Source organism: Rhinopithecus bieti, unplaced genomic scaffold (genome assembly GCF_001698545.2).
Source record: "Rhinopithecus bieti isolate Rb0 unplaced genomic scaffold, ASM169854v2 scaffold_2888, whole genome shotgun sequence".
NCBI classification, from domain to species: domain Eukaryota; kingdom Metazoa; phylum Chordata; class Mammalia; order Primates; family Cercopithecidae; genus Rhinopithecus; species Rhinopithecus bieti.
In genome coordinates this window covers 2513670-2527344 of record NW_016804209.1, presented here as the reverse complement: position 1 = coordinate 2527344, position 13675 = coordinate 2513670, and the positions used below count along the sequence as shown (strand labels likewise).

At 37.9% G+C, this 13675-nt stretch overlaps 1 protein-coding gene across 1 annotated transcript in view; it reads left to right on the top strand.

Moving 5' to 3' along the window:
- FGL1 (fibrinogen like 1) overlaps positions 1-12909 on the top strand; it is a 32366-nt gene extending 19457 nt beyond the window's left edge. Inside the window, 7 exon segments of the mRNA XM_017867258.1 lie at positions 2480-2639; positions 2885-2922; positions 2925-2951; positions 2954-2980; positions 8281-8369; positions 8551-8738; positions 12544-12909. Of these exon segments, the coding sequence (XP_017722747.1) occupies positions 2480-2639; positions 2885-2922; positions 2925-2951; positions 2954-2980; positions 8281-8369; positions 8551-8738; positions 12544-12703 (689 nt within the window). The 3' untranslated portion in view covers positions 12704-12909.
- Positions 12910-13675: the final 766 nt, after the last annotated feature.

Below are 13675 nucleotides of genomic sequence, written 5' to 3'. Positions count from 1 at the left end.
CTCCCATGAACAGAAAGCTCTTTAACCTTGTTTTCTTCTACCTATTCTACAGGGAGTTGAATGGGTCCGAACACTTTGAAAATCACCATTTTAAATATCAAGTTAATATCTTAAATTCTACATTTCTCAAACTTTCTGCTGTTACAGTTTAAGTCACATTTCCCGAAGCAGGCTTCTTAACTTGTTAGCTATAAGCAAGTTGAACTACTGGTGCTTTTTTGCTTTTTTAATGTTGATTTACTTGTTGGGGGTTTTGTTGTTGTGTTACTGTTTTTGTCAGTTGAAAGCTTTTCTTAAATTGTGTTTGGCATTTTCTTCTGGGGAGAAGGAAAATTGTAAAAACAAGACCAAAAAAATAACAAACTCGCAATTGGCATAAAATAATAACAAGCAGAAAATGTTGGCTGAAACCTCTATATTCACTGAGTTTTCCAGAGGCAAATGTTATAGCTAATCACTTCCATATTTGCCTGGAAAAGAGTTTGACCTTTGTGAGTCTTTAGGATTCAGCTCTTCGGTAGGAAATTAAATATAAGCAAAAAGCTTCTTTCCAAACAGGGCTAAAATCTGCTTACTTGAATAAAAGTGTTGTGCTATACACTTGACTACACGATGTAAACCTTATAACAACATTGAACTAATTTTAGGTCATCATTTTCTCATTGTTTTGCTTCTTGTTTAATCGCCAAAACAGGATCCTTTTTGTAATTTAGCATGTATTTGAACACTTGTGCTTCTGAATCTTGAAAATAAATCTATGAATAAAGTCTAAATCATTACAAAGGTAAACATCTCACCAAAGCAGTAGTATACGATCAGTCCCAGCCATGTGAAGGCTTTATAAAAGGACTAAGGATCTTTTTTCTTTTCTCTTCTGATTTCTATGGCCTATTCAACCTACTTAATGTGCAATATATTTTATCTGTAACAAAATGAGAGAGTTATAAATTTGGCAACTTCGTATCAAAACAATGAACATGAAAACGAACTTTAAAATATGCTACAAGAATGGAATTATCCAATCAGAAAAAGAATTTTTTTAAAGGAACTTAACAAAGCGACAGGGGTAAAAGTGTAAAGTTGATGATGTCATAACATTTTTATTCAAATGTTTGTAGATGGCTCTTCTTAAGACTATCTGTTTATAGTGGCCACTACTTCCGTCATCCTAAAACATAGTTTGCTATGCATCTAAACAATAGAGAGGTCTCTATTTGCCACGTTCTCTAAGTCTGTACAGATCAACCTAGGTGAGACCCAATGGGTATTAATTTACATCACCCTCAGGTGGCTTAAGAAACAGGTATCACCTTTTGCAGGGTGTGGTGGCTCACACCTGTAATCCTATCGCTTTGGGAGGCCGAGGTGGGCGGATTGCCTGACCTCAGGAGTTTGAGACCAGCCTGGCCAACATGGCAAAATCCCATTCCTACTAAAAGTACAAAAAAATTACCCAGGTGTGGAGGCACATGCCTGTAATGCCAGCTACTCAGGAGGCTGAGGCAGGAGAATTGCTCAAACCTGGGAAGCAGAGGTTGTAGTGAGCCGAAATTGCACCACTGCACTCCAGCCTGGGTGAAAGAGCAAGACTCTGTCTCAAAGAAGAAAAAAAAAAAAAAGAAACAGATATCACTTTTGGTGACAAAGGCGTAGCATGTTTGCTTCAGTGTTCAAAGAAATACCACAGCAAAAAAGAATTAAGGGATGAAACAAATAGCAGAAGCTTGCCGTTTTCAGCAAAACATCTAAGAGTGTACGGACTTTTAGAAACTTCAGTGAGCTAATAAAAAATCTCATGAGGCTAAGAGGTTATAAGATTTTGAGAAGATTACTATTTCGGGTTCATTTTCAGATGTCCAGCATGATTTCTCATGCTCTAAGTCAAGATAACCTGTAATAACTTAGTTGTTTGGTGTTAATATTTCTGCTTTCATTTTAGCTTCATGGGTGAGATACATTTTACTATTCTGTCTGATAAAACTGTAAGTTCCACCTAAATACACTGTTATTAACAGATTACACATAACTTGCTTTTAAAGTTGTTTTCTACAAAACTCAGAAATTAGAGACTAGGTCAGGTGTGGTAGCTCACACCTGTAATCCCAGCACTTTGGGAGTCTGTGGTGGGAGAAGAGGATTGCTTGAAGCCAGGAGTTCAAGACAAGCCTGGGCAATATAGAGACTCTCCCCATCTCTACAGAAAAAAAAAAAGAAGAAGAAAGAAACAAAAAACTAGATTCTTATTTCACTCCCTTTTTTTCCCTACATGATTATATCACAGATTCGGGTGGCAACTAATAGCTAAGAAAATAAAACTTTCCTAATATCCACTGGAAGATGTACAAGATGCAATTTTAAAATGCTGATTTCTATACCATGTGTTATCTGTCTCCAGTGATATTGAGTAGTCTCATTCAGAGGCTCTGCAAGGGGAAGAAAAGACACATAATGAATGTTACATTACCTTGTTTTAAAACAGATTGTTCAGAGATTTTCAATGATGGGTATAAGCTCAGTGGATTTTACAAAATCAAACCTCTCCAGAGCCCAGCAGAATTTTCTGTTTATTGCGACATGTCCGACGGAGGAGGATGGACTGTAATTCAGAGACGATCTGATGGCAGTGAGAACTTTAACAGGTGTGCTCATTACGACATAAGAATTTATTTGTAGCAGCAAATGTGAGATTTATAAGTCAAATATTTTGATCATATCCTGAAGTATATTAATGAGACAGAATTTCATTCTCTCTAAATAAGAATGCTGAAAATGAATTAACAAATCAAGAAAATATTGGAGGTGGTGGTAGCATGGGGTGGGTGGTGCTCACTTTGGTACCACAAGTGGAGTTTGCTAAAATCAGCTTCCACTTTACATTTTTTAGAGGATGGAATGACTATGAAAATGGCTTTGGAAATTTTGTCCAAAACATGGTGAATATTGGCTGGGCAATAAAATCTTCACTTCTTGACCACTCAAGGTAAGGTTTGAATGATGTCAAATTTATTTGGAATACAATAAAACAACACTACAATTTTTTTTTTTACCAAATTATAGGCAATGGAACTAATTCAATAATTGCTATGATTTACAGATGGTAGTGATAACTTTTGGGCAATAATCCCAAATGTAAAATGTGGCTGCCTAAGATTAGAAACAGAAAAAAAAAACTAGAATTAGGTTGGGGAATTGTTTTCTCATATATATGTATGAGAATTATCTGTATATATAGATATATATTTATAGATAGATAGTGATATATTCTATATAGATATATATATATCTATACTTTGTGAGAAGTAATACATGGCTGTTGATTTTAAGCCACTAGCTTAAATATATCAGATATATAGATATATATCACTATCTATCTATATAGAATATATAGATATTCTATATCTGAAAAGGATATAAAATGTCATAATTATTCTTTTTTGATGCCTTGAGTTCCTGAAGATTATATATACTGTATCAGTTATCTAATGTCACAATAATACTGTGTAACAATCCCCTTTCAAAGCTAGTGGCTTAAAATCAACAGCCATTTATTACTTCTCACAAATCTGCAGGTTGGCTGGGTGATTTTGCTGATCAGGGCTGGGCTCTGCTGATCATGGCTGGGCTTGCTTATGAATGTGAAATCAACTTCCTGATTGAAGTTGCTGCTCTAGGATGGAAGGATTCCACCGGGCTCCACAGGGTCTCTCATCTTCCAGCTGGCTAGCCTGGACTTGTTCTTGTAGCACAGGCAGGGTTCCAGAAAAAAGAATGGATGTATATAAGTCTCTTGAGATCTAGGCTCAGAACCGGCATGGAATCATTTTCTTCCATTGGTGAAAGCAAATCACAGGAGCAGTTCAGACTTATTTTAAAAGAAAATAAACAATAGGAGGAGTTATGAAGACATATTATGAGAGGGAGGTGAAAATTGGGGAATTGGCGCCATTTTCCAATAAAATACCATACTATATGAAATGTCCATGTTTCCACATACCTCTCATCTTTTATGTTGAAATTTTTTCAAAGATGCAACCAATTTGAAAGAAGTTTCAACCTACCTCCTGTATCCTACATTAACATTTTACTTTGCTTGTTTTATTATGTGTCTATCCATTTGCCCATTACTCAATCCATCCATCAATCCATCTTTTCTGTATATATATTTCAAAGTAAATAGCAGACATCTGGACAATTCTCCCTATATACTTTTAAATTCTTATCTTTAGAGTTTAATATTTGTCTAAAATATCATTGCTTTGATAACAAATTTTCCAAGCTTCAGTCTTCCATGTTCTTTTCTCCAATCCATTGTCTTCCCTACCTCGTTGTAGTCAGAGATTACCATCAGTTCCACTCAAATCTTATCCTGAATCCTTCATAAAAGGCAACTGTAATGCCCAAGAAAGCATGCCAAGTTACACTGCAATTGCATTAAAATAAAACAGCCGGGCATGGTGGCTCATACCTGTAATCCCAGCACTTTGGGAGGCCGAGGCAGGTGGATCCCATGAGGCCAGGAGTTTGAGACCAGCCTGGCCAATATAGTGAAACCCTGTCTCTACTAAAATACAAAATTAGCCAGGCATGGTGGCTCACCCCTATAATCCCAGCCACTTGGGAGGCTGAGGCAGGAGAATTGCTTGAACCCAAGAGGCAGAGGTTGCAGTGAGCCGAGATTGTGCCAACACACTCCAGCCTGCATGACAGAGCGAGACTCCATCTCAAATAATAATAATAATAATAATAATTAATTAATTAAAATAAAACAAGAGTTCATTTTTTCCACCCAAGTTCTGGAAAGCTATTGGTGTTTCTATATTTATAGTAGTAGGATTATGGTTATAAAGTTCTTTGAGACACTAGAATAATAAACATTAGACAGGATGAGTAATCCTAGAAACCTTATACTTTTTTTACATGTTCTTCTTATGATCAGTGCTCTCCAAATTTATATCAGGCTTCCTTTCCTTCAGCATATCTATTATTCTAGTTTTAAGTGTTTTATGCCAGATATATAAAATTTGCCATACCAACTTCTGTTTAATTTGCACGTTGATATTTGTCTGGTTTCTTATTGAAACTATGAAAACCCCAGAGCAGTAACCCTTGGCTCTTTCTAAATAGATGAAATTCAAACTTATTATTTTTCGAGTTATTATGATGTACATATTTGCCCAGAGGAACTTTGCCAACAAACCTGTTCCCATTCATATTTCAACTTGGTACTCAGGCTGGCTAATCTCATGGCAGTAAAAATGTATTTTTCAGTACCTAGGCCCACAATCATGTATCCCAATAACCCAGACAATAGGCAGTGCTTTTGTCTCCGCATTCTTTAATTATGAGAGCATTATGGCTAATGAATTACCTCTGGGAATGGCTTTATCCCCACTACATAAATCTTGACTAGAAGTAGTAGCCATAAAATTGATTTAGAAATGGTAAATGTAATTTGTTTACTTACTGAACACAGAGACATTTAAATGGTTAGCCAAAAAACTGAGACTTTACGTCTCTTCTATAATAGAGGTTTTTGTTTTGTTTTGTTTTGTTTTTTTGTTTTGTTTTTTGTTTTTTTTGAGACAGATTCTTGCTCTGTCGCCCAGGCTGGAGTGCCTTGGCTCACTGCAACCCCTGCCTCTTGGTTCAAGCAATTCTCATGCCTCAGCCTCCTGAGTAGCTGGGATTATAGGCGCACACCACCACACCCAGCTAATTTTTGTATTTTTAGTAGAGACGGTGGTCTCACCATGTTGGCCAGGCTGGTTTCAAACTCCTGGCTGCAAGTGATCTGCCTGCCTCAGCCTCCCAAAGTGCTGGAATTACAGGTATGAACCACCGCATCTGGCCTGTAACAGAGCATTTTTAAAGACAGTTGACTTAGCCTGCTTTGCTGCTCTTATACACTCTACAGTCTTGTCTCACGTGACCTTTACTACCTTGAGAGAGCTCCCTGGGGCAAGGAAATTGTGGTGCCAAATTAACAAGCCCAAGAGAGGCCCACATTCCCTCTTAAAGGGACTCCAGTCATGAGGAATCCAGCATTCCCTGCCCCACAGCCTTGCGTTTGTTTATAGGACTCCTTCAGGCTGTTCTCTTGTCTGTCCTCTTCTGCTGCTGGTGTGTGCACCCTTAAGCTTGAGGGGAGGCTAAAGAAAGGCTTTTTTTTTTTTTTTTTTTTGATGAAGTCCCGCTCTGTCGCCAGGCTGAAGTGCAGTGGCACAATCTTGGTTTACTGCAACCTCTGCCTCCCGGGTTCAAGCAATTCTCCTGCCTCAGCCTCCTGAGTAGCTGGGATTACAGGCATGCACCACCATGCCCAGCTAATTTTTGTATTTTTAGTAGAGACGGGGTTTCACCATGTTGGCCAGGATGGTCTCGATCCCCTGACCCTGTAATCCACCCACCTTGGGTGTGAATAGAGCTTGGATATGCAGCCTCGGATGTCCACAAGGGTATCCAAAGCTCCTTGCTCTAAGTGATGGAGATGGGGATGGGAAGACAGAAGAGGCCAACCATAGATGCGACCTAGGTGGTAGGACTATTCAGGGACTCTCTTTCCCAGTGCCTCCATGGTTCCCAGTGCCTCCGTGGTTCCCAGTGCCTCCGTGGCTCCCAGTGCCTCCGTGGTATCCCAGTGCCTCCGTGGTTCCCAGTGCCTCCGTGGTTCCCAGTGCCTCCGTGGTATCCCAGTGCCTCCATGGTTCCCAGTGCCTCCGTGGTTCCCAGTGCCTCCATGGTTCCCAGTGCCTCCGTGGTTCCCAGTGCCTCCATGGTCTGGCTTGAAACTTCAAGGAATGTGAGGCTCTAAATTCTAACCTGACCTCACAGGTCATTGTTACATCTTATTTATCAAAGTAGGAGGATGGAACACATATGATCTAATAATTTGATTGATAAACTTCAGTGCCCCTGACAAGAGATCTGTTTCTGAAAAAGGAAGTCTTTGTTATTTCCAAACAATGGAACAACAACAACAACAACAAAAAGATTACTTGAAGGTAGCAACTATTTTAAGCATTTTAAAAACGTAATGCTCTTTTGTCACCTAGAATTTTTACCATCATTAAAGTATATCTTTAATGTTTAGAGATTTGTTGTCATCATATATCATTCTTTAGCATATATAAAAGAGAATATATACGCAATACGTTGTATTCTTTTTTTTTTTTTTTCTGAGACGGAGTCTTGCTCTGTCGCCCAGGCTTGGAGTGCAGTGGAGCGATCTTGGCTCACTGCAAGCTCTACCTCCCGGGTTCACGCCATTCTCCTGCCTCAGCCTCCTGAGTAGCTGGGACTACAGGTGCCCACCACCATGCCCGGCTAATTTCTTTTTGTATTTTTGGTAGAGACGGGGTTTCACCATGTTACCCACGATGGTCTTGATCTCCTGACCTCATGATCCGCCTGCCTTGGCCTCCCAAAGTGCTGGGATTACAGGCGTGAGCCACAGCGCCCAGCCCCATTGTGTTCTTAAAATGCTTTTACACGTAGATATCACCTCTTCAGAAATACCTTTTTTCTCAGAGTCATTGATGTTAGTGTATTTTCCAGTAATTATCATCATCTCTGTCACTGAGAATATTGGTGGTACAGCATTTCTCAAGAATGTTTTCTTGTTGTCTCTGAAATTCTCCAATGACATCCACTCTGTAAACGTTGATGCTAGTCTCTTAATCTTATGAGCCATTATCAAAGGAAGGTTTTCAGATAACAATTAGGATTCGTATTTCTTCCTCAAATTATTCTTAAAGGGTTTGCTGGCTGATCTTTCATGCTATCAGGAAAATAACCAAGTTCGGGCATATGCAGGTAATGGCAACTACATTTTACAAACCTAGTGACTCAGCTACAAAAAAATTACACGATGTCATTAATAGTTGCCATTTACGTTCAAGATCAACATTCTTACTGAAGTCAAGAAAAAGAGGCCAAATGATTAAATGTAAAAATGTCAGTCCTTTCATTGTTAGATTGCTTTAAGTAATGACTTATTTTTTCTGTTGTTCATTATTAAGAGAATTGCACTAGCTTTTACCTCTGAGAGATCTAGTAGACATTTTAAAAATTTAATATCGTATCCATCATTTTTTTTACAATACATTACACGATAAAATGTTTATGTTATAAATACAATGGAGTCACTGTTTAATCTTTGAAAACCGGTTCTTGGCCAAAGGAAATGGTAAAAGTAAAATAGAGCTGTGAATTATTTTTAATCCGCCGTAGTCCGTGTCATGTCACGCATTTTAAAATTATAATTTCTTGTTTCGTTTTTAGAAGACTACACTTTAAAAATCGACCTTGCAGATTTTGAAAAAAATAGCCGTTATGCACAATATAAGAATTTCAAAGTTGGAGATGAAAAGGTACTACAATTTTCTAATAAGTAAAACCATAAATAAATGCTTAAAATGTGCAACAAAACCCTGGAGTCAGTGGAAATAAAAATACACAATAGAGTCTGTTCTTTCGCTTATGAAATAAACTTCATTTTAAAATGGTCAGAGAGGAACTCCACTGAGTTTAGAAATTGCTCTTTTTCTTTAGAATTTCTATGAGTTGAATATTGGGGAATATTCTGGAACAGCTGGAGATTCCCTTGCGGGGAGTTTTCATCCTGAGGTGCAGTGGTGGGCTAGTCACCAAAGAATGAAATTCAGCACGTGGGACAGAGATCATGACAACTATGACGGGAACTGCGCAGAAGAAGATCAGTCTGGCTGGTGGTTTAACAGGTTTGATGTCTTATGAGCATAGTCGTAATGGAGTTGATGAGATCTCACTGATGGGCATTAATTATCAATATAATATGTATGGTAATGTTGGTCTTTATTTATAATGTTAGTATTACTAAGTAATCATTAGAATTCTTCAGCAATGAAGTCGTTTTGAGGATTTGTTCATTGTGAACATTAGTAAAGTTTAAATGTCATAGAAATAAATTATTACTTTTACAAAGATCATTTGCAAACTGAATTATGGATGAGTTATAAATAGAAGGCCACAAATTCACACAAATAAAGAGAGAGCATCTATACATAAGGAGAATATTTGGCATCCCGATAACCAACTAGTTCTTCACCTGACGATATCACACAAAAGAGCCACTGTTATTGCTATAATGTTTCTGTAGAGTACTACTTTTCAATCACTATGGCTTTCATTAATTCATTGAATCCAAGCCTCTCCCAACACAGAAATTTCCTTAACAATAATCCTGAAACCTGATTCTACCCTCTGACTGAATACATTCATGTTACTTTAGCAGCAAATTCATTCCATTTTTGATTGTACATATTTGCTTCTTTTTTTACTGATACAAAATATTTTATATGTTTCTGGGGTACATGGGCTAATTTTTCAATTTTTGGTAGAGATGGGGTTTTGCCATGTTGCTCAGGCAGGTCTCGAACTCCTGGCCTCATGTGATCCTCCCACCTCGGCCTCCCAAAGTGTTGGGATTACAGGCGTGAGCCACTGCAACCGGCCCAATTCATAAGTTTTAAATTGCACGTCATTCTGAGCAGAGATTCACACCATTGGATTCATTCTGCACAGGAGGTGGGTCACCCCTTTGTCTGGCGTCTCCACACTGAAAGGCCTCTCTGCCCAAGACACTTAGTAGCAGTCTCAGTTATCAGATCCAGTGTTGCGGTTTCAGAGTGCTTGTGTTCGAATCATGTTTATTTGATTTAATAATAGTCCCAAAGCCCAAGAGCTGTAATGCTGACATATTGTTATATAATCATAATATTTTATTATTAGTTATTGTTAATCTCTTACTGTGCCTAATTTATAAATTAACTTTATCATAGGTATGTATATTACAGGAAAAAACAGAGAACTGCTATATATTTTTTTTTTCCTTACTACACCCGCAAGATTTTTCCCCCTAGCGTTCTGAAATTTTACAGTGACGTACACTGTTGCGGTCTTCTTTTCATTTACTACAGTGGGTACTCAGTGGTTCTTTTCAATCTATATCATGTCCTTCAGTTTAGTACATTTTATTTTCTTTAGCTGCTCATTAGTCACTTTGTAGCTGTTTCAGTTATCAGACTGAAAAAGCATAGTATCGATATATAGAATTTGGTATTATCCGTAGTTTCAGGCATCCGCTAGGGGTCTTGGAATGTATGCCCTACAGATAAGGGAGTACTACTGCGGTTGTAAAAACAGTCATTTTTTTTCTGTATTTTGCGTGTTTTAAAAAAATTTGAGTCCATTTAATATTTGATCATTTGTAAAGGCACTGGAGTATTTCCAGCAGTGTGAAGGAGAGAAACCAATTTCTCTCTCTTGCTTTTCAAATTGGAGGTGATGATAGTCTTTTCCCTAGTGGTTTTCTTGTTATTTTAAAAACCATCTTCTTCACCTGTTCCTACTCTTCCTTTCTTTCCCCCTTGTCCTTCTAAGTTACCATGACATAAAACTTACGTGTAATTCATGAAGTCATCTGCAGCGTCAACAATGTTTGATTTTGAAAAGAATTCCATATACAGAAATAATTACGAATAGTATCATGAGATCAGACCCATGTACTTTATCCAGCTGACTGGCTTCTAAGGCATCTGAATGAAAACTACCATACATATTAATGTGGGCAAAGGAATGATTTCCCTAACTTTAAAGATATGGGTTCAGGGAGAACAAAGAAAGGCAATTCATTGGCTGGAGCCACCTAAGGAGCCTGCGTTATCCTTGGAATCAAAAGAGTTGATCAGGCTGCGCAATTGGAAAATCAGTAGGCATTAAGGGAGAGAAAGTAGATTGTTCTAGAAACTTGGTGCTACTTTTACCATGCCTACTATTAGTGAGTTTGACTATCATCTCTTCTTCCTTTTTACTCTTGCTTTTTTTCTGTCCCATAGTTCTTCTAATTTACATGAAATGTTGGCACTTCATAAATACGACCCACCTATAAGACGTTCTTTTTCCATATAGCAAACTAATCACTGTGTGTTGATGTCTTGACTTTGTTAGCGTAGCGTTTCACATGAGCGTTCACAGCCACTTCTTCACCGAGGGAACCCCAATCATCCCCCAATCTAGTTTCAAATCCAGGCTGTTCTAAAAATTAAAGGATGCTGGAAAACTGGTCTCAGAATAGTGAAGGTTTCTTATGTTGATCACAGAGTTAGTTTCCCAATGGGGTTCAAATCATAGACCAAATATAAAAATACAGTTAGCAGATATCTCTAGATAGACAAATATATGCCAAAATGTATAGTCTGGGGACTCAATTTACAGTCTTTTCTTTTGTAACATTATTTTCCATGCTGTTTTAAAAACACAGTAGGCTTTGACATGTGCAGACTTAACATACATATTTTCAATTAATTACATCCATTTAAATTAGGAGGACTCTGAGAATGCTCAGTAGGAGTGGATCGTTAGGCTGATAAGTGATTCAAGCCAGCCACTCAGCCTTTATGGGTAGATTATGTGCTTTTTTGATTCAATAACTTGGGTTTTTCCATAGATGTTCAGAACTATCTCTTGTGAATGTTCTCCTTCTATCCTAATTCTGACATCTTTTCATTAATTGTATCAATAAAGAAGTATATGGTAATTAATTTCATAATAACACACATAAACTTATTGCATACTCTTATATGTAAATTATACATATCAAGGACAAAATTTACAGACTCCAAAGGAGGAAAGAAACATTTTTATATTGTCAATAACCTAACCAGCTTGTCTAGATTGGTGCAATATATGTAAAAAATTAACTCAGCAACTAGGAAAAAATGATTATTGGTTGATGGGCGGGAAAACTTTAAATGGTGGTTTAGGTTTTGTTTGCTTACCCTTGAGATTAAAATAATTGATACGCTAGCAATTTAAAGAAGAGGAGGGAGGGAGTTTGAATTACGAAAGCTAAGTCTTAGCAGCAGATGAACGAACATGTGAGTGCAAATTATCCAGGAAAGCCAGCAGTAGAGCACCTTGCCCATGCCTTACTTTGCTGACACTCACCTTAGCTCTTGCTAAGTATGAGATTAACACTGTTCTGAGTCAGGAGGTTGTAAGGCTGGAGGTTACAAGGATTGGTTTTTGTTGGCTTGTTTTAATTTTCATTTAAAGGCAATCAAAATTGAAATGCTTATTTTTCAATGCACTGTGAGTGGCCTGGATTGTATTTTCAGATTTGTTACGGCGGTAAAACTCAACAGTTTAAAATACCCATCTCTGAGGCCAGGCACGGTGGCTCACACCTGTTATCCCAGCATTTTGGAAGGCTGAGGCAGGAGGATTGCTTGAGCTCAGGAGTTCGAGACCAGTCGGGGCAACATAGAGAGACCCTGTCTCTATTATTTAAAAAAAATTAAAAAATAAAAAATAAAACGCCATCTCTATCTATTGTAGAAGTTTCTTAGCCTTTGGAAACTAGTAAATATTTACTTGTCTGAAAAATGGCAAAATTCGTAGTTCAAAAGTTTTGGGTATTTGCTAGCAAAATAAAAGAGTTTCTGAACAATATTTTTCCAGTCTGATTGTTGTTTTCTTTTTTTCCCTCTCCCCTCCTTCCACTAGGTGTCACTCTGCAAACCTGAATGGTTTATACTACAGCGGCCCCTACACGGCTAAAACAGACAATGGGATTGTCTGGTACACCTGGCATGGGTGGTGGTATTCTCTGAAATCTGTGGTTATGAAAATTAGGCCAAATGATTTTATTCCAAATGTCATTTAATTGTTGCTGTTGGGCTTTCATTTCTGCAATTCAGCTTTGTTTAAAGTGATTTGAAAAATACTCATTCTGAACATACCATGCGCAATCATGATTACTGTTGTAAGTACCGCTTTTCATTCTTCTCGCTTGCCTTTGTTACTTAATGTACTTTCAGTACAGCAGATATGCTATATTCACCAAATAAACGTAGATTGTATTAATATTTATTGAATCCGTGTGTGCAAAAGGCTCTGATACGGGCTTATGTCAGACAAAACACAAAAAGCGTAGATTGTATACCGTGACTTAGGATATATAAGCATAAATGCATAATAAATTATGAATGCAATTGGCAAAACACATGACAAAATGCAGCAAATAATGGATTGCCGAATCAGCTGCAGAGACCGTAAATATTATGAGTTGGGATTTGAACTCAGGTTTTGGATTACAGAGTGGAAACTTTTAAGCACAACCCGGGATCTTAATCACTACAAAACGCTACTTGTATTTTTAGGAAGTTTATGTAGGTTATATACTTCTCTCACAGGGCTCATTTTAATTCTTACGCCAATCCTGTGAGGTTATTATCTCCATTTAACAGAGCTGAGAATTAGTGGGTCTGAGTTTTTGTGACTGCTCAAAGTTACAAAGTAGGGGAACAAGGCCTCAAATTCAAGTCTTCTGGTGCGAAATCAAATGTTTTGCCACCATCCTATAGCTTCTTCTGTATAGAACTTGGATTGGTGCAGAGTAGGGAGAGAACATTTCAAATGAAAGTAAAAGATACTCCAAAAGGCCGGGCACGGTGGCTCACGCCTGTAATCCCAGCACTCGGGGAGGCTGAGGCAGGCGGATCACTTGAGGCCAGGAGTTTGAGACCAGCCTGGCCAACGTGATGAAATCCCGTTTCTACTAAAAATACAAAAATTTGCTGCGTGTACTGGTGTGAGCCTGTAATACCAGCTACTCGGGAGGCTGAGGCAGGAGAAT